Raw genomic sequence first — 23,414 nt, 5'->3', positions numbered from 1 at the left:
TTGGAGTGAGCTTGAGATGTCTCCCAGTGCATCACTGCTGAATATATGCAAATTAACCATTGTTGCCCTTAGAAGCGAAATACTGCATTCCAGTGGTTCTGGAGGTGTGTTAATTTCTAAGGACAACAATGGTTAATTTGCATATATTCAGCAGTGATGCATTGGGAGACATCTCAAGCTCACTCCAACCTGAATTATCACAGCGCAGATGGGGGACCCAGGTGAGGACCGCCGCTGTGCCCAATACCCCCTACCTGCCCGCTACCCCCTCCAGCTCGGCGGCAAGTGTAGGAACGCCCCTGGGGGCAGGGCACTACTTCTTCTTTCTGTTCTAAGAAAACAAACTTTTGTTTTCCATAGCATTTTAGTGAGGGGGCTTTTAGGACCATTGTAGCCCCTCACACACTCCAATGAGTTCTGGTTCACCATGAGCTTGCTGGTTAGTCTGTAGCTTAAGTTCAACAGCAGCCGCCGCTATTAGTAAGAGGCAGTGGGCGGGGATGACTCACCTCTTCCGCTTTCCAGTGTGCGTTCCACTGTCCTCATTTTCTGCAATGCCGTCCACTTACAATACAGTGGACGGCATTGCAGGAAGTGACAGTGGAACGCACACTGGAACGCGGAAGAGGTGAGTAATCCCCGCCCGCTGCCTCTTACTAATAGCAGCGTCTGCTGTTGAACTTAAGCTAGAGGGGGAGCGCAGATGGGGGACCTAGGTGAGGGAGGGGGGGGGGGGTTCCAAACCCCCTCCCCGATGCAAAATTAAGCTGGAGGGGGAGCGCACATGGGGGATCCAGGTGAGGGAGGGGGGTCCGACTCCCCTCCCCTCACCGCTGCAAACTTAAAGTGAACCAGAGACGAAGCACCCTTGTGTATTTTACCATAGAAATCAGTGGGAACATTAGAGAAAACATTTACCATGCTCTCTGTTCCATCCTCACTGCTAAAAGTGTCTGTTATCTAGCTGAGATAAGAATCCCGGACTGAGCATTGAGTCTGGCTTTGCTATAATGACTCAGCTATAATGATTCCTGAGCAAACCCAGCAGGGGGCAGGCTTGGACTTGAAGACAGCAAAGAACACAGTCTCAGCTATAATTATTCTGTAGCAAAGCCAGACCGACTGCTTAGTCGGGATTCTTATCTTAGAGGTGATAACAGGCAAATTAAACAGAGAACAATGTAACAAAGAGCAGATTAGGGGTTTACTGTCATGTTCCCACTGATTTATAAGGTAAAATACATGAGGTTGCTTCATCTCTGGTTCTCTTTAAGCTCGAGGGGGAGCGCACATGGGGGCCCAGGTGAGGGAGGGGGGGTTCGACCCCCCTTCCCGCCGCTGTGCCCAATACCCCCTTCCTGCCCGCTACCCCCTTATGAGGCGTATGCTACGGGTCGGCTAGTAAAGAATAAAAGCCTTGCTGAGAATCCCCTATGAAGAGATGGACTAGTTCAAAACCTGTCGCTTCTGTCAGATTTCTACTACCTACTGTAAGTGACAGCAACATAGGAGAAAACTAATTTATGTCTCATTTTACTCTGGAAAAAAAGTACTTCTTATTTGTCTATGTTTGCACATATTTTAAATTTTACAATTATTCGCCATAGTGTCCCTTTAATGCAAAGTACAGAATCATTGCAAAATTGGGTTTCACTTGCTTTACAAAAGCAATATTGCATTGATTCCCAAAGAGTGAACGTCCCTCTTAAAAAGGGACAGTTGGGAGTTGTACATATGTAGTTTTAATGGGCAGAATGTCACTTACTGCGAAGATAGTACATAATGCATGTTCTTGTTGAGGCCTTCCAGAGTTTTCATGTCTGCATCATTCAGCTGGAAGTCAAATACCTGAAAGGAAGCAGAATATATATTTAAAGGAAACCAGAGACCTGATGTAATAAAAGTTGTATACATACCTGGAGCTTCCTCCAGCCCCATGCGCACGGATCGCTCCCACGCCACCGTCCTCAATCTTCTGTATTGCCGGTATCGGCCCCCGTAACTTAGGCCAGTCGCAGCCAGTCTGCACAAGAGAAGTGCGCTCTCTACGTATCTCTCCGGTGTGCTCTCTACGAATCTGATACACAGAGAGTGCACTTCTCTTGTGCAGACTGGCTGCGACTGGCAGAACTTACGGGACCCGATACCGAAGCTGGAGAAGACTGAGGACAGCAGCTGCTGGAGAGATACGTAAATAGCGCACTTCACTTGCGTCAGACTGGCTGCGACAAGAGGAAGTTACTGGACCTGGTACCGGAGCTGCAGGCAGCAGAGGGAGCGATCTGTGCCCATGGGGCTGGAGGAAGCCCCAGGTATGTATAAAAAGTTAAGTATCTGTGGTCTCTGATACACTTTAAAGGATACCCGAGGTGACATGTGACATGATGAGATAGACATGCCTAGCACACAAATAACTGCCTAGCACACATGTGCCTAGCACACAAATAACTATTCTGTGTTCCTTTTTTTCTTTCTCTGCCTGAAAGAGTTAAATATCAGGTATGTAAGTGGCTGACTCAGTCCTGACTCAGACAGGAAGTGACTACAATGTGACCCTCACTGATAAGAAATTACAACTATAAAACATGTTCCTAGCAGAAAATGGCTTCTGAGAGCAAGAAAGAGATAAAAAGGGTTAATAGTTCATAGATTTTAGCTCTGGCATACTTCAATGAAAGTGGCATTGAGCAAAAACAATAAAACAGTTAAAACTTAAAAAGTAGATTTAAACATAAAATAAAACTGTGGAATAACTTAAAAAGTTATTTTTAGGAGAAGGAAGACAGATACAATTGTTTATTAAATTCACTTATTTTCGCTTCAGGTGTCCTTTAAGTGTCTCAGAGTTAGAAAAAGGTCAATAGTTCATGTATTTTATCTCTCTCCCCTGCCCTCAGAAGTTGTATTCTGCCAGGAAAAATTTTATGGCTGTAATCTGCTTATCAGTGAGGTTTACTATATTCCCGACAAGCTACCGACAAGTCAGAAGCTGTCACTTCCATGCCTAAAAATTAACTCTTTCAGGCAGCAAAATAAAACAAGTAAAACAGCCTGGTTATTAGTATGTTTTGCACTGTACATACACGTGTTTATCTCATTATGCCACATGTCGCCTCGGGTATCCTTTAAGTTCTCGCCAAGCTGCCAATGGGGGTGCCAGACTTGGCTACAGCTCTTGGTTCACATTTGTATTTCTACCAGCTCTTTATTGACTGTCAGTGCCTTGTTACTTTAAGGGCTCTTTCACAGTGCGACATTAAAGTCGCACGCTATAAAATACTTTAACGCACAGCAGTGCAAAGTCTGTACGACACTCACAGTGCACACGTTGCGTTAGTGTGTAACGTGTAGTGTTATTAGAAAGTGCTGCATGCTGTGCGTTTAGCAATGTATCTGCTGCGTTATGTGTGCATGTGCTCAGTAATGGTTTTTCTTGTTTTTTTTTTTAAATGTAACGCATGCGCCGTTTTCGTTCCATCAGTATGCGACGAAAATGGCGCACCAAGAGACACATAACGCAGTGCAAAATAACGTGCAATTTCGAAACCTACATGCGCTGCGTTAGGGGCACGTTGTGCGACTTTAACGTCGCATCGAACGCAACGTCCCACTGTGAAAGAGGCCTAAGGGCTGTTTTCCACTAAGAAACGTGATCCCAGTTGAAATCACGCTGTATTGCGATTGTGAGAAATAAAACGGTTGGAAAAATATTTTAAATCAGTAAATGACAGGTGAGTATTTTGAGCAGCCTAGTGTGAATGGAGGCGGTCTGTTCTCATAGGGCACTTGGGCAGGGGAAAGAACCGCCTTTCCATTATCAGGCGCCTGTAGGCACGTGCTTACAGTGCCTTATGGTAAAATCTGGCCCTGAACGGATCCAATGATCAGACTAACATGAACGGATTCTAGTGCTTGGCATAGGATCGGTTTGCATGTGTATGGTTCTGTTCCTTTCAGTTACGATAAATGGAACTTTTTTTTTTTTTTTTTACAGTGTGAAAGGAGCCTAGCCCTGCTTACACCTCTCTGGCTGTTGTGGCAGATTTTCTATCTGTAGTGATGCTATTCACTCACCTGTAAGTTCTGTCTGATTCTGGCTGGAGTGAAACTCTTGGCTAGGACCACAATGCCCCTCTGTAGCAGATACCGCATGGCCACCTGGGCGGGCGTCCGGCCGAGCCTTCCTGCAATTGTGTTAAGTACAGGATCTTCCAGCAGGACTGGAGACTTGGGATCAATCCTGACAAAATAAATAGTATCCATTAGAATATATAGATCTCTTATAGGGCTCCCATACAGAAGACGCTAGGCAGGGGTGCCAGGCCCCTCAGAAAAGTTCAGCAGCTCCCCCTCCCATGCGTGCCTGTGTGAGCTAATCAAAGGAAAAAAAAACATGGGGCTTGATTCACAAAGAATGCTGTTAGCACGGGCGTTTTTCGTGCGAATTTTCGCGTTTTCGCGCGAAATCGTTAGTTTTTGCGCGCAAACGCGAATTTTCGCGCGGAATCGTTAGCGGTTTTGCGCATGCAGAAAAAACGATAACGATTTAGTGCGAAAACAGTTAATTGCGCATGGACGCGAAGATTCGCAGCGAAAAACGTGCTAACAGTTAGCACTCTTTTGTGAACCAAGCCCAAGGTGTCTTGTGTGTGCTGCCCCCCAAACTCCTCCCTGCTCCCGAGCTCTCCTCCTCCCTGAAAGTGGGAACACACTAGGCAGTGTGGGAAAGGTAGTGTTTTGCTGCATATGCATTTGTGTGTTTTTAGTGCGTTTCCGTGCCTTTTCGTTTTTTCCCGAATATGCGGTTTTCTTGCATTTGCGTGCGTTTTAATGCATTTGCGGTTCCCATATATAAATCACATATGCGTTTTGTATGCGTCTTACATGCATTTTTTAATGTGTTTTATGCAAATCACTAGAAAGTCAACAGGAAGCGGAAATACATCATCAAACTTTAAAAAAAAACGCATAAAAACGCACTAAAGAGCAATACTTCTGCGTCACCATTGACTTTCATTATGTGTGTTTTAGATTTTAAAAATGCACATTGCAGAACGCAAACATATGCGTTTTTTCATGCAGCCCATTGACTTTCATTGTGTGCGTCTTCGCCGCATTTTTTTTGCAACGCTAGGGGTTTTGCCTAGTGTGTTCCTACCCTCAGAGAAGCTTCATACTTCACCTCATTACAGCAGTAGGACAGGTGCTCTTCACGCCTCTTCAATGTAGCCACACCATGCAGTCTCTCAATTGCGGCTCCTTTCCCTGCATGTCGTTTGACATCGGGACCTGCACAGTGATAGGCTGTGCGGAGGCTCCGCAGAGGAATGAAGAGGACCTGTCCCATTGCTGGACCGTGGTAAAATAGGAAGCTCCGCAGTGGCTGCTCTGCACTGCACCACAGGACCGCCCCCACCCCTGTCAGTAGGAGTCATGGAGGCTATTGTTTTGCTCCTGACTTTATGCTATATCCGTAGTGTGCGAATGGATATATAGAATAGGAAAGCTATCCCTGCAGTGGTGGTTCCTAGTCTTCTTTGGTGTGCATTACATGTGCACATGAGTGGTAGCTTGTTTGTTTTGTCTGATGTCTCTGTTCTTAGCCCCGCCCCTATTCTTATTCTACCTGTGTGAAAAAAGTACATTTATCTTACCCCATGTTATACAGTATTTTCAAAAGCAGGAATATCATTTCCCTAGACAGATAGATACAGTAGATCATAATAAGGACTGCTTAGGATAAATCACTTCTTCAACCACTTCTGAGTGTATGGACCCTTCCTAGTTATTTATTTGATGTTCTCCTTTAAAAGGACAATTGAAGTGAGAGGTATATGGAGGCTGCCATATTTATTTCCTTTTAAGCAATACCAGTTGCCTGGCAGCCCTGCTGATCTATCTGGCTGCAGTAGTGTCTGAATCACACCAGAAAAACGCATGAAAATAAACTGATGAGATAAACAATTATATTTATCCTCCTACTCCAAAAAATGACTTTTAAAAAAGGGGTTCTGTAGGGGGATGCTGAGGATAAAAACCACCACTTACCTGAGGCTTCTATCAGCCCCCTGTAGCAGTAATGTCCCACGCCGTCCTCCTCCGATCCGCCGGCACTGGGCAATTATTCGCCTGACAAGACGAATAATGCGCGCTGCCGCTCGCATCATCGGAAGCTTACTGCGCAAGCGTAGTATGAAGTTTTCTTGTACTGCGCCTGCGCAGCAAGCTTCCGATGACGCGGGCATGAGCGAGCAGGTGCATGGCCAGGCAGCCGCAGTTGGACGGCATGCCGCGCTAGACCGGGGCCGGAGAACAGCAGATCGGAGGAGGATGGCGTGGGACATTACTGCTACAGGGGGCTGATAGAAGCCCCAGGTAAGTGGCGGTTTTTATCCTCAGCACCCGCCCACAGAACTCCTTTGAGTATCCCATGGTGGTTTTATTTTATATTTTAACATTTACAAAGCAGGCTGAGTATTTTACTGTGTCTAATCAGTGGCAGTCTATTAAAGGAAATATCAAAGTAACCCCAAAAAAATTACATTTACTTACCTGGGGCTTCCTTCAGCCCATTGCAGCTGCTATGTCCCTCGCCACAGCTCCGCTCTTAGCCGCTGGCTCCTGGTCCCCAACGGTGCAGGCACTGACTTCACCAGGTCGTCCCCTACTGCGCCTGTGCAGTACACTCCATACCATACCAGTGATTGGCAGTGGTGCTGGCACAGGCACAGTAGAGGACGACGTGATAAGGTCGCCCTCTGCACCGGTGGGGACCAGGAGCCAGCGGCTGAGAGCAGAGCTGCGGCGAGGGACATATCCTCATTTATTTGGGCTGCCTGGACATTCCGTTTAAGTGTCCCAGAGTTAGAAAAGGGTGAATGGTTCATGTATTTTACTTTCTCCTGCCTTCACAAGTTGTATTCTGCCAGGAAAACTTTTATGGCTGTAATTTGCTTATCAGTGATGTTTACTATATTCCTGACATGGTATCAGAAGACAGTAGCTGTCGCTTCCATGCCTAGGAATTAACTCTTTCAAGCAGCAAAATAAAGCAAGTAAAACAGCCTGGTTATTAATATGTTTTGTACTGTACATTCACATGTTTATCTCATCATGTCATCGCCCCACCCCCTTTTTAAAAAAAAAAAAAAACCATCAAAAATGCATGTGAATTGCATGTGGTTTTGATTTCCCATAGGAATGCATTGAGTGCAATTCGCAAAACGCTTGAGGAAAGAAAGAGCTTGCTGAGTACGTTTTTTTCTGCACCTAAGAAAGCACATCGTTGTGTTTTTTTGTGCGACCCATAGAGTTACATTATGTGCGTTTCTGTTTGTGTTTTCAGCTCTGTGGCAAAACGCACAAGATTGTAATGAGTGTGACCCCTGCCTAACACAAGTGGGAAGTGATGGTTAGTGAGATGCAAACAACTACGGCTTGCAGGCATTTAAAGAGACACTGAAGCTGATATAATGATTTGTATGTGTAGTACAGCTAAGAAATAAAACATTAGGAGCAGAGACAAGTCTAATATTGTTTCCAGTACAGGAAGAGTTAAACTCTAGTTGTTATCTATGCAAAAGAGCCATTGAGCTCTAAGTCGCAGAGAGCTCTGTCTTCTGAAGCCTGTTATCTCAAGTGTCTGTAAATGTATTTTCTTTTTCTCAGCAGAGAAGGGGTTCAAAAGTTCACCTGCCTGCTCTGTAAAATCATATGGAATGCTGAGTAGTATGTAAACTGCAAATATTAGAGAATGATGCAATGTTATAAAAAAAATTGTATAACTGAAAATAAAAATGATAAGAATATTTTCTTTGCTACTAATGTTCTAGTAATTATCCGTACTACACAACCAATTCATTATATCATATTTTTTTCCCGCTTCAGTGTCTTTTTGAAGTTTTATAATAAAACATTTAAAACATGAATGATTTATTGTCTCTGTTCAGTGGCAGCCTATTAAGTGTCCCTGAGTGAAAATTCATGAACTATTGACCTTTTCCTATCTCCCTCTGCTCTCAGAAGTTATATTCTGCCAGGAAAACTTTTATGGCTGTAATTTGCTTATCAGTGAGGTTTACTGTATTCACAACAAGGTACCGACAAGACAGAAGCTGTCACTTCCATGCCTAGAAATAAACTCTTTCAGGGCCCTTTTCCACTTGCAATCGCTAGCGTTCACGCTGAACGCTAGCGATTGCTGAATCGCAATTACCGGCGATTCCCCGACGTTCGCCGCCGCGATTTTGCTATGCTATGCACTGCATAGCAAAATCGCGGCAATTATCGCTCCGCCGCACGTTCGCGTTCCCGACAAAAGCGAATCGCGGTAGTGGAAATGACCTACCGCGATTCCTATGTTAAAAAGCGCTGGTGGAAAAGGGCCCTCACGCAGCAAAATAAAACAAGTAAAACAACCTAGTTATTAATGTTCTGTACTGTACATACACGTGTTTATCTCATCATGTCACATGTCGCCTCGGGTACACTTTAAAGTGGAACTAATCTCCAAACTTCCTCTCTGCTCTAAAAGATTACCCACAGCATGGTAAACATGGTAAAAAATCCCTGGCGTTTTAACTTAGTTTCTCTCTGCAGGGAACACTGGGAGGGTTAAGCCTCAGTGTTTACTGAATCCGGAGAGCTGTCTTTGCAGAGCTCCTGCAGTCTATTCACAGCTGCTGATGAGAACTAATTAGACATTTTGATCTGGCTAAGCAAACAGAAAACGCAGAGCAGTAAATTTCTTCAGCAACTACATGTGTAATAATGACTTTTCATTGTGTGCTGTACAAGAGTTCGGGTCCGCTTTAATGCAAATTGTATGCCGCCTAGAACTGGAATCAACTAAACTTCTCACCGGTCTGGATTGGCCAAATTCCAAGATGTATACAATTTGCATTAAATTTGCCTGCGTTCTGGAATTATTTGCAGACCTTGCTCGTGCATGCACATTATGGAGAGAGCCAGGACAAGGTCCTCCAGCAACCAAGGCTGAGACACCAAAGTGCGCCCCTTCATCCCTCCCACCCCAGCTGTCACACACTGATTTCTTCTAGACTATGAGGTGCCCAAGGGCCCCCAACACCTTATTCTCCAGTTATCTGGCTTGCAATCACTGCCATGTATCCCCTTTTCTTATTTCTCTCTGGTTCAAACATAATAAGAATGATAGCTGAGTGAGTTTTGCGCCCCCCTCCTACACTGCGCCCTGAGGCTGGAGCCTCTCTCGCCTCTGCCTTGGCTCGGCCCTGATTATGGAGGTGCTTGTACTCGGTGGGGGTACGGCATCGAGAAACATATTTGACAAGCTCTTTTGAATATTTTTAGAGCAGGGATATCAAACTAAAATACAAAGTGGGGCGAAATTGAACACTGAGAACAATTTGTGGGCCAACCTCAATGTCTAGTGGCCCCCTTCCTCCCTTATAAAGTTCCCTGGTTCCCTCCCCTATACAGTTCCCTGTTGTCTAGTGGCACCCTCCCTGCCCAATACAGTTCCCTGGTGTCTAGTGACCCCCCTCCATCCCTTATACAGTTCCCTGGTGTCTGGTGCTTTCCCTCTCCGTACCTACATCATATGGCTTCCCTGGTGATCTAGAGCTTTACCTCCAATATCACATCCCTGGTGGTCTAGAATGCACCAAACATAATGCAAAGTGTGGAAACCACTTGGGGGCCAAATTTGATGGCTCTGAGTTTGACATGTATGTTTTAGAGGAACCCAGAGCCAAAATGGTAGGGAGTAAGAAGAGCAGGGAAGTCTCTGGACCAGGTATAGACGAGGCACGTTACCATTGCTCATCTCGGCTTGACCCCAGCACGCTGTACCCCACCAGTACAATATCATGAGACTTGAGGAATTCCAGCATCTTGCTCTGACTGAGGTAGATGTGGCACTCCACCTGTGGAGAAGAAAGTGAACAAACTATGAATATGTTCAAGCAAACAATTTTCCACTAATACATTCTTTCAAATGAGCACTTCTAATGTTCCCTTGGATGGTAGAACCAGACAGCCCTCAGTGTGAATCTCAGGTTCATGAGCATGAAATGTTTGCTTGCTTGTTAACTGGTGTGGGTAGAGTAGGGAGGGACCCTTTGGACTTGGAGAAACCTCAACGTTGGTAGAAGGGTATAATACAAAATTCTTTTACATGCAAATCATTTTGGAAGCGCAAATCCTACATTTAGTGCAACCAAAAGAACTTGCATCCAAGTTGTTTTTCCCATGACTAGAGTACAAGCTTGTTGCGAGGGTTTTAACTGCAGAGGGTTAATGATTGTTTGTATGTAAATTGACCACTCCCATCAGCACCTCTGTTTTCTCATTTTAATTTTGGGCCCTTAAAAGGTGGAGTATAGCTTCCCCTGCTTGTGTGTAGTTGCAAGACACTTAACATTTATATCACGCTTTTCTCCTGTCAGACTCAAAGCGCCAGAGCTGCAGCCACTAGGGCGTATTCTATAGGCAGTAGCAGTGTTAGGGAGCCTTGCCCAAGGTCTCCTACTAAGTAGGTGCTGACTTACTGAACAGGAAGAGCAGGGATTTGGTAATCAGAGGTTGAGCCCTTAAAGGATACCCGAACTGACATGTGACATGATAAGATAGACATGTGTATGTACAGTGCCTAGCACACAAATAACTATGCTGTGTTCCTTTTTTTCTTTCCCTACCTGAAAGTGTTAAATATCAGGGTCACACTGTAGTCACTTCCTGTCTGAGTCAGGACTGAGTCAGCCACTTACATACCTGATATTTAACTCTTTCAGGCAGAGAAAGAAAAAAAGGAACACAGCATAGTTATTTGTGTGCTAGGCACTGTACATACCCATGTCTATCTCATCATGCCACATGTCACCTCGGGTATCCTTTAACCCTTACACTATCCAGTCACACATTGGCAGTGAGAAAGCTGAAATACAGTCCTAGACGTAGTGGACAAGTTACCACTGCAGGTGTCTGTGTGCGACTATTTCAAATTGGTCTAACCCAAGTGACAGCTGCAAATGGTTTATCTAATGGAGGCCAATTTTTAGGAAATCTAGACCAGGTTTGCGGTATGATTTATTCTCATATCCCCCTAGTATAAACTTCCCCCTTGTTCTCATCATCAGATATTAGGTGATGAGTGGCCCAAAAAGCTGTAACTTTGTTTATATCCAGCATAATCCTCTCTGCACAGGTCAGTGGCGTAGCTAAGGAGCTGTGGGCCCCGATGCAAGTTTTACAATGGGGCCCCCCTAGCACTCTATACACAACAATGGTTACAGTGCACCAAAACCTGCCAATGGCAACTACAGTGTCAGAGGTGCAAGAAGGGGATGGGGAACAGCTTGTTAATGATTACTACTATTCAAAGTATCTATAGAAGTTATTATTATGAGCACAGGACCAATAGAGAGCTAATACTGTAGTTGAGGAAGGGCCCTTCGGGGCCCCTCTGGCCCAAGGGCCCCGATGCGGTCGCTACCTCTGCACCCCCTATTGCTACGCCCCTGGCACAGGTTATTGGGACTACATTGCTGTAAAAAGTAGACCTCCTCTCCACTGAAGTGAGTAGAGTCTGCTTGCTTGCCTGTCATCTACACAGCAGTGCCACCTAGAGGCCGGAGGGAGCAGTGGTGCTAAAAATGAAGTTCTAGGTTTAACGCGTGATGCCTGCAGCTCCCTTGCTTAGAGTTCTGTTGTATGGAGAGGAGGGAGCTGAGAAAACTGAATTGGGGCACATACAGCAATTACAATCCGAACCGGGATTTACCTGATTACAGACGGGTTTGTATTTCAGCCCCGGCATGTTAAGGATGAGCTCTATTTGACGTTTGTTGAAGTTGGAAACGCCGATGGATCGAACCAGTCCAGCGTCTTTACATTCCTCTAGAGCCTGAAAACCCAAAGATTATCATTAGAGATAACTGAATAGACACTTGATAAGGGCAGCACAATTTACTGGTGATCTGCCAGTTACGCAAGAGATGACAAATTATAAGACTATTTAAAAGGACTACTTCAGCGAAAAAAAGTAAGCAGTTAAAATCTGACAGAACCGACAGGTTTTACACTAATCCATCTCCTCATGGGGGATTCTCAAAGTTTTCTTTGTTTTCAAAAGCATTTCCTGAATGACAATTTAACTGCCAAAACAGTAAGATTTTAGTAAAATCAAGCTTCCCTACTTACTTGCACACTATTGTGGGAGTAGGGACGGTTCCACTATTAAGTGATGCAAGTGCGGCTATGTAGCCGCATCACACCGCATTCAATGGAAACAGGCCCTTAGACTTAGTAATTGCTGTTCAGGAAATTCATTTGAAAACAAAGAAAACCCTGAGAATCCCCAATGAAAAGTTGGACTAGTCCAAAACCCTTTTGGTTCTGTCAGATTTTAAATGCTTACTTTTTTAAAGGAATACTTAAGGCAAAAAAAAAAAATGACATTTACTCACCTGGGGCATCCCTCAGCCCCCCGAAGCTGGATGGTGCCCTCGCAGCCCCGCTCCGATCGTCCTGTCCCCGCCGGCGGCTACTTCCGGGTTCGGCGACAGCCGCCGACAGGCTGGGAACGCGGCTGATTTTCCGCGTTCCCAGCCGCTGCTATCACTCTCTATGCTGCTATAGCGTATATATAGACGCTATAGCAGCATAGAGGGTGATAGCAGTGGCTGGGAACGCGGAAAATCAGCCGCGTTCCCAGCCTGCCGGCGGCTGTCGCCGAACCGGAAGTAGCCGCCGGCAGGGACAGGACGATCGGAGCGGGGCTGCGAGGGCACCATCCAGCTTCGGGGGGCTGAGGGATGCCCCAGGTGAGTAAATGTCATTTTTTTTTTTTGCCTTAAGTATTCCTTTAGGCTGCTTACACACTTAGACGTTACAGGTGCACGTTAGTGCGCCTGTAACGCTCCCCCAAAGCACAGCAATGTAACACAAATGGGCTGTTCACACAGCCCACGTTGCGTTACATGTAACGCTGCACGTTGTTCAGAAAGTGCAGCATGCTACGGTGTTAGAGCGGCTATAGCTAGACTGTTTGCACATGCGTAGTGGGGGGTGAGAGGAGGTGGGGAGATGCTGCTACAGTAGCCGCGCACATGGCTACTTAATATTCACTGCACTGGCGGCCGCTGATTGGCCGGCGGGACCACGTGATGCGCAGTGTCTCGCTCCGCATCACGTGGTCTCGCCGGCCAATCAGCGCCACTCTGGGAGGCCTTATACGGATAGAGCCGCCTAACGCGGCTCACTCTACCGTCCTCTCCCGCACCACCATACGTTGCATTAGGTGCACGTTATGCGACCTTAACGTAGCACCTAACGCAACGTCTTGGTGTGCAAGTAGCCTTAAAGTGGACCTGAACTCTTGCATGGGACAGAAGGAAAACAGAGAAATTTACTCTGTATGTATTTAGAGAGTTTAGCCTGTCTAATTCCACCCTCATCTATGACTAATCACAAGTATAATTTTATCTCTCATCTGTATCAGCTGGCGGCCACGGATGAGCAGCTATTTTGAAAACACAGGATGTTAAACCTATGTCTGCTTCCGTGAAAGCAGGAAATAGACACGCTGCAGATTTATTGAAGGATTTGTATTAGCTGTAACAAAGAAATGTTTTTCATTAACCATTTGAGCTTCATGTCCGCAGTGGCAGCTGGTAGAGCCGCAGGGACGCGCTAGTCATGTCCCTGCAGTTTGGGGGGGGGGTGCGCAGGCGATCGTGTGGGCAGATGCCCGCCATCGCACTGCTGCTGCTAGCAGCGGGTATTGGCTGCAGGGGACCAAAGTCCCCTGTGCCAATCCGAGCATGTCCCGCCGTGATTTCCGCTGGTTTCCGCCGCCCGATCGTTAAATTTATGAATGGGACCAATGTCCCCATTCATAATCTCCCCGCCGGCAATGTGATCGCAGATTTCTCCTTCCTTAGTTACAATGTGTCAACACACTGTATCCTATGTATGTACGCTAATAGGATTTTTGCTCTGCGGGGACATCCTGTTGCCAAATAGTGGAATACACATACTGACTTTGGGGGGGGGGGGGGGGGGGGGGAGGGAGGGGGAATAATATCTGTGACAAGAAGACATATAATTATTTAATAATTGGCTAAAAATTAGTGATGGATGTAAAACTGAAAAAATGCACCTTTATTTCCAGATAAAATATTGTGACCATACATTGTACTAGGGATATCATTTTAACGTTGCAATAACCAGGACAAATGGCCAAATAAAATGTGTGGATTTTAATTATGGTAGCATTAATTATTTCAAAACTATAAAGGCTGAAAACTGAAAATAAATGTTTTCCATTTTTTTCCTTATTATTCCCATCATAATGCATTTATAATAAAATAATTCTTAGCATAATGTACCACCCAAAGAAAGCCTAATTGGTGGCGGAAAAAACACGGTATAGATCATTTTGTTGTGATAAGTAGTGATAACGTTATTGGGGAATGAAAGGGAGGAGGAGCGCTGAAATGTGAAAACTCTCATCCATAAGGGGAAAAATACCCGCGGGCTGAAATGGTTAAATGTTATTATGCTGTTGCATATCATTTACAGCAGAGAGGAAGTTCTGAATTCAAGTCCGCTTTAAAGTGTTACGTTGAAAACACCAAACCAGACTGATATAGGCACAAATCATTTCATCTTTATTGAACAATCAATTTTAAAAACAATTAAAATCAAATATATTCAAGAGGTAGGGCAGGTAGGGCCACTGGGCCAGCCAGGATGCATATAAAAAAAATTATCAAGAGCAGCAGATCTGCAGATGGCACTCACTGTGAGGTGTGTGTGTCGCCTCTGCTGCTGCCTGCTCTGCAGATAGTTTGTGCGCACACTGTCATGTGTAGCCAGCTGGCGGTACCACGGCGTTGGTCCCTGCGTCACACACAGTGACTTCAAGCACGTGTGACAGGCGCAGTGTTGCCAACCTTTCGATTTAGTTTTTACTGACAAAAGTCCAAAAATTTACTGACAAAGGCAATTTTTTACTGACACTTTTTCCCCCTTCTTTTTTAAGGCTACGTTCACAGTGGGGCATTGTGGTGATGTATAATGGTCACATTGTGATGCTGCTTGTTGTACTGCAACACTCCATATATGCAACATTCACAATGTGGCGGGTGCATTGCAGTATACAGTAACAGCATGTAGCATTGTAACCCACTACATGTAGTGTGTTACAGCAAAATGTGCATGTTAACAGTGAAGCATACTTTTCATTAACTGTATGCTTCACTGCATGTGACAACACTCAGATAATGTGAGGCGCCGCTTTCCCGATCCATTGCGTTCACCCACTGTGAACCTTGTTTTCTGCTGCCAGGCAAAGACACTAGAGAGAGGCAGGTAAAAGAGACAGCTAAGAAGACAGCTGGGTGAGCTGGCAGAGAGAGAGACGGCACGGAGCAACAGCCGAGGGACACCATAGCCTTAGAGACAGAGAAAGACAGCTGGTGGATAGAGACAGCAGAGAGAGACAAAGTTTGTGCAGAGAGAGAGAGAGAGAGAGAGAGAGAGAGAGAGAGAGAGAGAGAGAGACAGCTGGCACAGAGGGAGATAGCTGGGGCTGGGGGAGAGAAAGACAGAGAGAGAGACAGCTTGAGGATGCAGAGGGGCACAGAGAGAGAGAGAGAGACAGCAGAGGCAGAGACAGCTGGTGGATGGAGATGGCAGAGAGAGACGGGTAAAGGGCAGACAGACAACTAGAAGCAAAGAGAGACAGCAGAGAGGCAGATAGACAGCTGAGAGAGAATCAGCTGGTAGATAAAGACGACAGAGAGAGGCAGCTGAAGGGCCAAGAGACAGTTAGAGGTAGAGAGAGAGAGAGAGAGAGAGAGAGAGAGAGAGAGAGAGCGCAGAGAGGCAAAATACAGCTGGGAGAAAGAAAGAAAAGAAGATCAGGGTGAAAAAGGAGAGCTAACTAGCAGGGGAGGACTGGCCAGGGGGGAAGGAGGGAGATTTCCCCCCAGGCTCCCTCTCATTTAATGATTTAGGGCTGGCACTGTGCCTGGTGAATTCAGGTTTTTGTACAAGGCAATGTGAAACACTAGGCTGAATGAGGGAAATAAATGCCCAATTACAGAGCAATTGCAGGGCGGGCAATCTAGTAAATATACACAGCATGATACAGAGCAGAGGCTTGCCTGCAGGGTCCGTGGGAAAAAATCTGTCTGGTCTCTCACCATTGATAACTGCATGTGCACAGCTACATAAGATATTGTCTAGGTTGAAAAGTTTTACAGTCCCTAGACTTCAGAAGGGCTGCTTGCAGACAGTCCCTAGACTCCAGAAGGGCTGCTTGCAGGACTTGTGTAAGAGATAGAAACCTCAACCATTGTAACTCAAAATGTATTATGTGCCCCCCCGATGCCAGTGCATTTATACTTTAGCTGTCACACTGTCCCTCGAGTGTCCTTGCTGTATTTCCCACGTGACTACCGGCATATAGCTCGTGGGACACGTGTGTGATGTCATTTGGGCTGGGCTGCCGTGAAAACGGGCCTCTAGTTTGTGTTTTCCCCCCAGGCCAAAAGGTCCCAGTCCTCCCCTGCTAACTAGACAGCTGGCTGCTACAGACTGTCTTAGCAACCTCTCTGTGTCTGGACACAGATCAGAGGTTCTCCTCCCCCAATGTTTGTGCAGAGAGAGCAACAACAAGTGTCCCAGCTCACTGCACAGTCCTGTCAGCGTCAGATGTCAGCGTAGTACTTACAGCTTGCAGACATTGCAAGGCTGCAGACTTGTCAGGCAGTGGGCACATGTCCGTGGCAGAAGCAGAGCCCCTCTCTCTCTCAGCAGCAGTGTACACACGGGACAGTGCACTGCTTGCTGAATATGTGCTGAACATGACTCTGTTCCTCCGGGAAGCTGTGGCAGCAGGACCGTACTGCGTACTATCCCATCCTTACTCCCCACTAGTGTTGTCCGGATCATGAACGATTCGGATCTTTGATCCGAATTTATTTTGTGAGTCGAATCATCCGAATCATCAAAATGAGTGATTCGGATCGAAAAAGGGGCGGGGCCAGGAGCGACACGCCCCCTCTCAGCGGCAGCGGGGTCCTGGAAGCAGAGCTGAGATGGATCGCTCTGTTGGAGGGGAGGCAGCCTTCCAGGGAGACAGGTAGATAAGATGAGAGAGAGGGGACATGGGTGCCACTGCCAGATATGTGTAGAGCACACATACTGGCTATAACGTGCTGCTGATTATAGGCTGGCTGTTCCGTAGTTGTGCACAGTGAAGAAATTGGAAGTTTTTGGCTCAGCTCAGCATAGCTCAGTAACTTTGCAGGCACTGTGATTGCTGTGTAATATGATCCTCCTGCACTCGGCACTAAACAGCTGCACTTATCTTCTGGTAATGCTTTGGGGGATGCTTCCTTTCACTGTGCGACGTTTGCTTTCAAAGTGTACAGATGCACATGTAGGTGAAATATATGTAAAGCATATGATTGCAGCATGTGGGTATTGTGTGCTAACAAACATTTCTACTCTCTGCTCGTCCCTCCTCTGTCCACTCCCTGCCCTCTGTCCATCTTCTCCCCTTCTCTGTGTGTCCACCCCCCTCCCCTTCTCCTGTCCTGCTATTCATTTCACCCCCGAATGCTTCGGTAGTAAAATGATCCGAGATTCGGATCAAAGATCCGGATCTCTTCAATGATCCGATTCGAATCATCCGGATCATTGAAAAGATCTACTCCCCACATGAAACTGGTGCGCCTTAGTTCTAATGAGTGGAAGCCTCCTGATGCGGCTGTAAAGGGGCGGAGTAACAAGAAAAGTAGTCGCTTGTGAAGAGGCTAAAGTGAAAGGAGGCTGACATGCGCACTAATCAGGAAAGGGAACTATCTTGCTACTTTTTACGGGCACTTGCAGGGAAAACTAATGTGCGTGCTGCTCGCTCGGAGGAGAGGAGAGGAAGGGGGCAGACCAGTAGGCGCCGCCGGGCACAGGCTGAGCTGCCTGTCACAGCCAGCACCGACCTGGCTGGCTGAAAGAAGAAAAAAATAAAATAAATAAACAAACACGCACAGAGAGCGGCGAGAGGGCGCCCACTTCCACCCAGGGCGCCATAGGCAAAAATTTATAGTTGCCTAGTGACTCAGACGCCCCTGGATGCAGGTCTCTGGATAAGAGACCTGGCTTTGTCTTGCAAGATCCAGACCTGCTCTGCTGTTGAGGGATTTGCATACATTGGTTATGCAAATCTAGCTGCTGGCAGTATAAAGGTTGGGATCACCCACAATCCTTTGCTGGTCATAACGGTTTGTTAACACACTCCTGGAGTGTCAGCCTTCTCTGTTGGATTGTTTAAGATTAGCTTAGAGTATTCCTGGGACTGCACTAGGCATCCCTTGCTAAAAGCAGCCAGGATTGTATCATCTGTTTGCCTTTGTTCTGTCTGTCTGGATCGCACTCGCCCTAGCGTTAGAGGCGGTGGATTCTTGTGGTCTGTATCTTGGAGCTAACCTTAGCTACAGTCGCTTCTGGTTACTCCTTCTGTCTGTTGTGTGCTTGGATCACACTGCTCTGATGGAAGAGCAGTGGATCTTTCTCGTACTTGGTTCGCACTGGTTCTGACAGTAAGAGCAGTGGTTCCTGTGTGACTCAGTCCTGTTGTTCGTTTGTATGTCTGTCTGTCTACGCCTGCTGGTGCCTGCGGTAAGGCAACCGTGTAGCAAGCGTGTCCATCTTGTGTTGGTTAGTTAGGCGTGCTTGTCTCTGTTGTGCTTAACACGCGAAGACCGCGCTACAAACGCGTTCGCTGTTGCGAATGAGTGCGGTGTTCGCGTTTAGTTAGCGTTTGTTATTTTCCTTATCTTCTCATTGTATGATTTGCTGTGCCTTTGCTACTCTAGTGCTCTGCCTTGCTGTGGCCTTGTGTCACCTCTGGCAATCGCCTCTCTAGCGATTGCGTTCCTACTTCATATCTGCTGTTGTGTGTGCACCGTCGCGGGTTGGCGACTAGATTGGTACACACACATACAACCTGTCCCTGTGCTCATTCTCATTCGCAGTCGCTTCTCTTGCGATTGCGGTCTCACTTGGTTTCCTCTGTTGTGTGTCCACCGTCGCAGGTTGGCGGCTAGATTGGTGGACATACATACATTCCTTATCTGTGCTTATTCGGTCTTGTGTCGCTGTTAGCAATCGCCATCTCTTGCGATTGCCTTCTCTCCTGAACTTCATGGTTGTGTGTTTTTCGTCGCAGGGTGGCGACTAGATTGGTGGACACACATACCCTCTGTAACTTTGATCTCTCTCTTTCAGGGCTATCTTGCCCTGCGTTTCTTCCCTTCGTGCAATTCCTGTCTGGCGTCTGTGGCAGGGCAGAGGATCTGTTCCTCTGCACTTCACAGCTCCATCTGCCGACAGGAATTCCCCCCTACAGGTGCATTGCACCTTTTGCTGGGTTCTCTCAAATTATACGCTTGTGGAGGATTTCCGCAGTGTCAGCGCACGTCCTGTGCGCTGATCACGGAGAGAATTCCACAATCGTTACAATTACCTATCTGTTTTAATTAACATAACTACTGTAACTTAATGACAGTATGTTTGTTTAGGCTGAAGTTCCCCTTTAAGTGCATAATATATTGGCAAAAGCAACTGTACAAAAAACAAAATTGAATATAAATAGGTGAAAAATATGCAAAATTATGAAAATACAACATTCACAGCAAAGAATGTGGACAAGTTCACAGCAGGAATGTAAAGGTGCTAGTGCAGAATGCAGATGCCAAAAAAACAGACTCCAAATGGAGATTAAAGTACCAAAGTGCAGTGCAAGAGATTGGAGATGAGGTAGTAACGTAGTCAAAGTACCACAGCCCAAGTTCAATGAAGTGTAAAGAGTCCCTTATGAGGAACCTCCTCCGTGTCACCTTACCTCCGCTATTGCGATTCGCTGAGTGGACAGCTTCCTCAGGACTCCTGTGATGTAAATCCAGGCCTGGCCCTTGCCCCAGTATAGGCAGCCATAGAGTGTCCCCCAACAAATATTGTGTGTCATCACCTAAACTCCAATACAGCTTGTTGCTGCTACTGCTTTGGTGTGCCATGTCCTTTTCACTGATTGGCTGATCTGTGTGCAGGAGTGGTGTGCCTGATGGATATCTGGCACTAGCTGCCCGTGTTTGATAACTGGTCTGGTACATTGTGGTATCTGAATTCTATTCCCATACTGTGGAAGTACCCCTTACAAGCAAGGAAGCTAAAGGCAACAGAGAATGAATTGCAGGTGTACAACAATAAGACATTATTCATTACCTTCCAAGTGTCCCGGATATCCGTGTTGTGGTAAATTAATTTCCCATTTTCACCCACAGGGAACACATTGTCTCCAGGCTGTTAAAAAATAAGTAAACCTGCATATAATTATTGCCTGTATATACTTGACTATAAGGCTGTAGCCATAATATGAGCACTTTTTGAAGTGCTTTTCTGACCATCAGCGCTTTCTGAGCAATTTTTACAAAAATGCACCCATTGACTTCCATTATCACAGTAAATTGTGGTAAAATATTGGTAAAATTGCTGCGATCGCGATTTTTTGAGAAAATGATGACCACTGCAATCTTACATCAATTTTAATGCAAGTCAGTGTTTAAAAAAACACTCCGAAAACGCTGATGGTGAGAAAAGCACTCAGAAAGCACTCATAGGGCTCTATTCACTAAACCTCTCATAAATGACTTATTTATCACCTAAGTGATAAAAATAACCTTTCAGCACATTTACAAGCAAAATAATTACTCTAAGTTGTTCCTGATTAACTTCATTTCAATATTACTTTTCTTAACTTAATTATATTGTTTTGTTTTTTCTCTTTGGAAGCTTAAAGTGAACCTCCGGACTAAAAATCTACTCAGCAGAACTGAAAAGGCTTTGTGTTTCTTTAACAGTTTCACAGCATCAGAACTTTGTTTTTCTTACCAAAGCATCATTTTTAGCTGCATTATTAGCTAAGCTCCACCCATCAAAGAAAAAAAGCCCGGGCTTTTTTTCCCTGATGCTCTGCAGAGCATGATGATATTTCCTATGTTGTTATTCACGTTGCCTAGCAACTGGGAGAGGTGCTCAGGACACAGGACAGTTGGAACTGTGTCTCATGCTCCCTGTCACCTCCTTTCAACCAAAAAGACGGCTGCCCTCATGAAATCAAACATTTGCCTGTTCTTTTAAAACAGGGTGGGTAAGAGATTATATTACCTATCTATTTTAATTAACATATTTAATGTAACTAATGACAGTATGTTTGTTTAGGCTGGAGTTCCTCTTTAAAATGTAACATAGAGAAGGTGAAAAAACTTTGTGAATCATGCCTATAGGCTCCAATTCATCATTCGGCAATGCTGGAAACACCTGATTTTCCAGAGCATTTAGGTAAATGTCAAATCATCAAGGCTGTTACCGCATGGCAAGCTGAAATTACCGAGCAGTGAGGTAAATTACCGACTTGTGCGGTAAAGACCTCAACATATGTCAGCAAATGTCAATTCATAAAGATTAGAGCATGCGGTAAAGCCCAGTAACATGCTCAATGATTACCAGCAACTTTGGTTTGTCGGAAACAGTGTGGAGACTGTGCAGAAGCTTTACTCACAGAAGCAGAGCCCTCTCTGCTTCTGTGAGGGATTACCTATGACTGAGCAGAGAGCCAATAGGAACAGCCTCTTTCTCCTGCAAGTCCTGCTGATCAGATGCCGATAGGATACGAAGCCTTCTCAGCAGGGTCAAGCTTTTCTACCCCCCAGGCAGCAGAGGAGAGGTCCCAAAAGAGATTACCCCTGCAGACCATCGGACGTTAAACCTTCTGTTTGAAGATGCATAGTAGCTAGTGGGGAAACCACCTAAGCATGGCATAATGATTCTTAGAAGTTCATGTAAGCTGTGGCAATAAAATACAATGTTAAGACAGACTAATAGACAAATTCAGAGTTCACAGAGGCAGTATAACAAAGTACATTCCAAAGCGATGTTCAGAGATGCCTCTTACAATTGTAACTGCTGCACTGAACAGCATGTAACAGAGATAACTCCATACTCTTCTGCAGTTACCCAACAGGTTTTTGTGAATTGAAGCCATTGGGCTTGGTAAATTACCAAACTTCTACCGCACCTGTGAAAATCTTAATGAATTAGCAAAAAAAAAAAGTCTAAAATACTGAATGCAGTATTTTCCGGACTTGTTTTTTTTTTTCTCTTCCCAACAGCCTTTGATGAATTGAAACCACAGTGTGGCTACAGCCTAAGTCTAGAAATTTAGGTCTGAGTCACTACAGAAAAGTATAGGGGTCGACTTGTACAGGAGTCACAAACAACACTGAGAAATGTGTATACTATTAGTGCGGCATTTCCATTTGCAGCAATTTATACAGAGATAAGTAACACTTTCTTGATACATTAAATGCCAAGAAAACACAGGTCTGAAAGTCCTGGGCACAACAATTAACAAGGAAAGAAGCAAGGGGAAAAATACTGGGATCCAAGTGTCCTGAAATGGTTCAAACTATCCTCAAAGTGTTTAGCACCAAGTAGTGCTTCTTACCCTGTTTATATTTTCCCTCCCTAACTTAGCCCAGGGCCAGGCCATTGCAAGAAGGGTGGCTCTAGGGCTTAAGGGGCCTGGTCATGGAGTGCAAAGCAGTGTCAATGGAGGTTCCTTACGTGCTCTCCTGAACTGAACTCTCCCACTCCCCCCCCCCCCCCCCCCCCCACCTTCAGATGTTGTGTCCACTTTGCAAAATCCAGGGGGAAGGGTTCTGGTGGTGCAGAGGAAACATTTTGTTTTACTAGCACACAGAAGCATGTGGTGGGGGGAGGTATGGCCTGCTGAATGTTGCGAGGGGCCCCGGCATTTGTAAGTTACACTACCTGAATCAACCAGTTGAATACTGGGCAGCAGTGGCGTACTGTTAATAGAGGGCAAGAGGCGTGGCGCTCTGAGTGACAGACTGAGAGGGGGGAGTCAGATAGGCTAGCCTAGTACACAGGGGCGGACATACGGCCGTGCAGGCCGTGCCGCCGCACGAGGGCCCCTGAAGTTCCGTTTTCTTCAGGGGCCCATGGCATTAAGTACTTTTTTTTTTTTTTTTAATATTTTTTTTTTTTTTTTATTATTTTATTCCCGGGGGCCCCCCGACTCCTATCCTCCCTCCCTCCCTCACCTCGGGGGCCCCCTCCCGATATGCGCGGCGGGAGAGCGAGCGAGCGGCAAATGCAGGAAGGGCTCTCCAGGCATCCGCTAGAGGCCCAGCCGCTTGGTCTCCAATATGTCTCCAGTTGGAGACATATTGGAGACTCAGCGGCTGGGCCTCTAGCGGATGCCTGGAGAGCCCTGAAGACTTCCTGCATTTGCCGCTCACTCTCCCGCCGCGCATATCGGGAGGGGGCCCCCCGAGGTGAGG

General features: G+C 45.9%; 1 protein-coding gene across 1 annotated transcript in view; it reads right to left on the bottom strand.

Annotated features, from left to right (window-relative positions):
- LOC137561698 (aldo-keto reductase family 1 member C3-like) overlaps positions 1-23,414 on the bottom strand; it is a 67,605-nt gene that overhangs the window by 13,981 nt on the left and 30,210 nt on the right. Inside the window, exons 4-8 of the mRNA XM_068273040.1 lie at positions 20,275-20,352; positions 11,762-11,884; positions 9,796-9,905; positions 4,075-4,240; positions 1,766-1,848 (exon numbers count right to left, since the gene is read on the bottom strand). Of these exons, the coding sequence (XP_068129141.1) occupies positions 1,766-1,848; positions 4,075-4,240; positions 9,796-9,905; positions 11,762-11,884; positions 20,275-20,352 (560 nt within the window). The remainder of the gene's footprint in view (positions 1-1,765; positions 1,849-4,074; positions 4,241-9,795; positions 9,906-11,761; positions 11,885-20,274; positions 20,353-23,414) is intronic.

Source organism: Hyperolius riggenbachi, chromosome 3, assembly GCF_040937935.1.
Source record: "Hyperolius riggenbachi isolate aHypRig1 chromosome 3, aHypRig1.pri, whole genome shotgun sequence".
NCBI classification, from domain to species: domain Eukaryota; kingdom Metazoa; phylum Chordata; class Amphibia; order Anura; family Hyperoliidae; genus Hyperolius; species Hyperolius riggenbachi.
The sequence above is the reverse complement of the archived record's forward strand: the minus strand, read 5'-3'. Positions and strand labels throughout refer to the sequence as shown.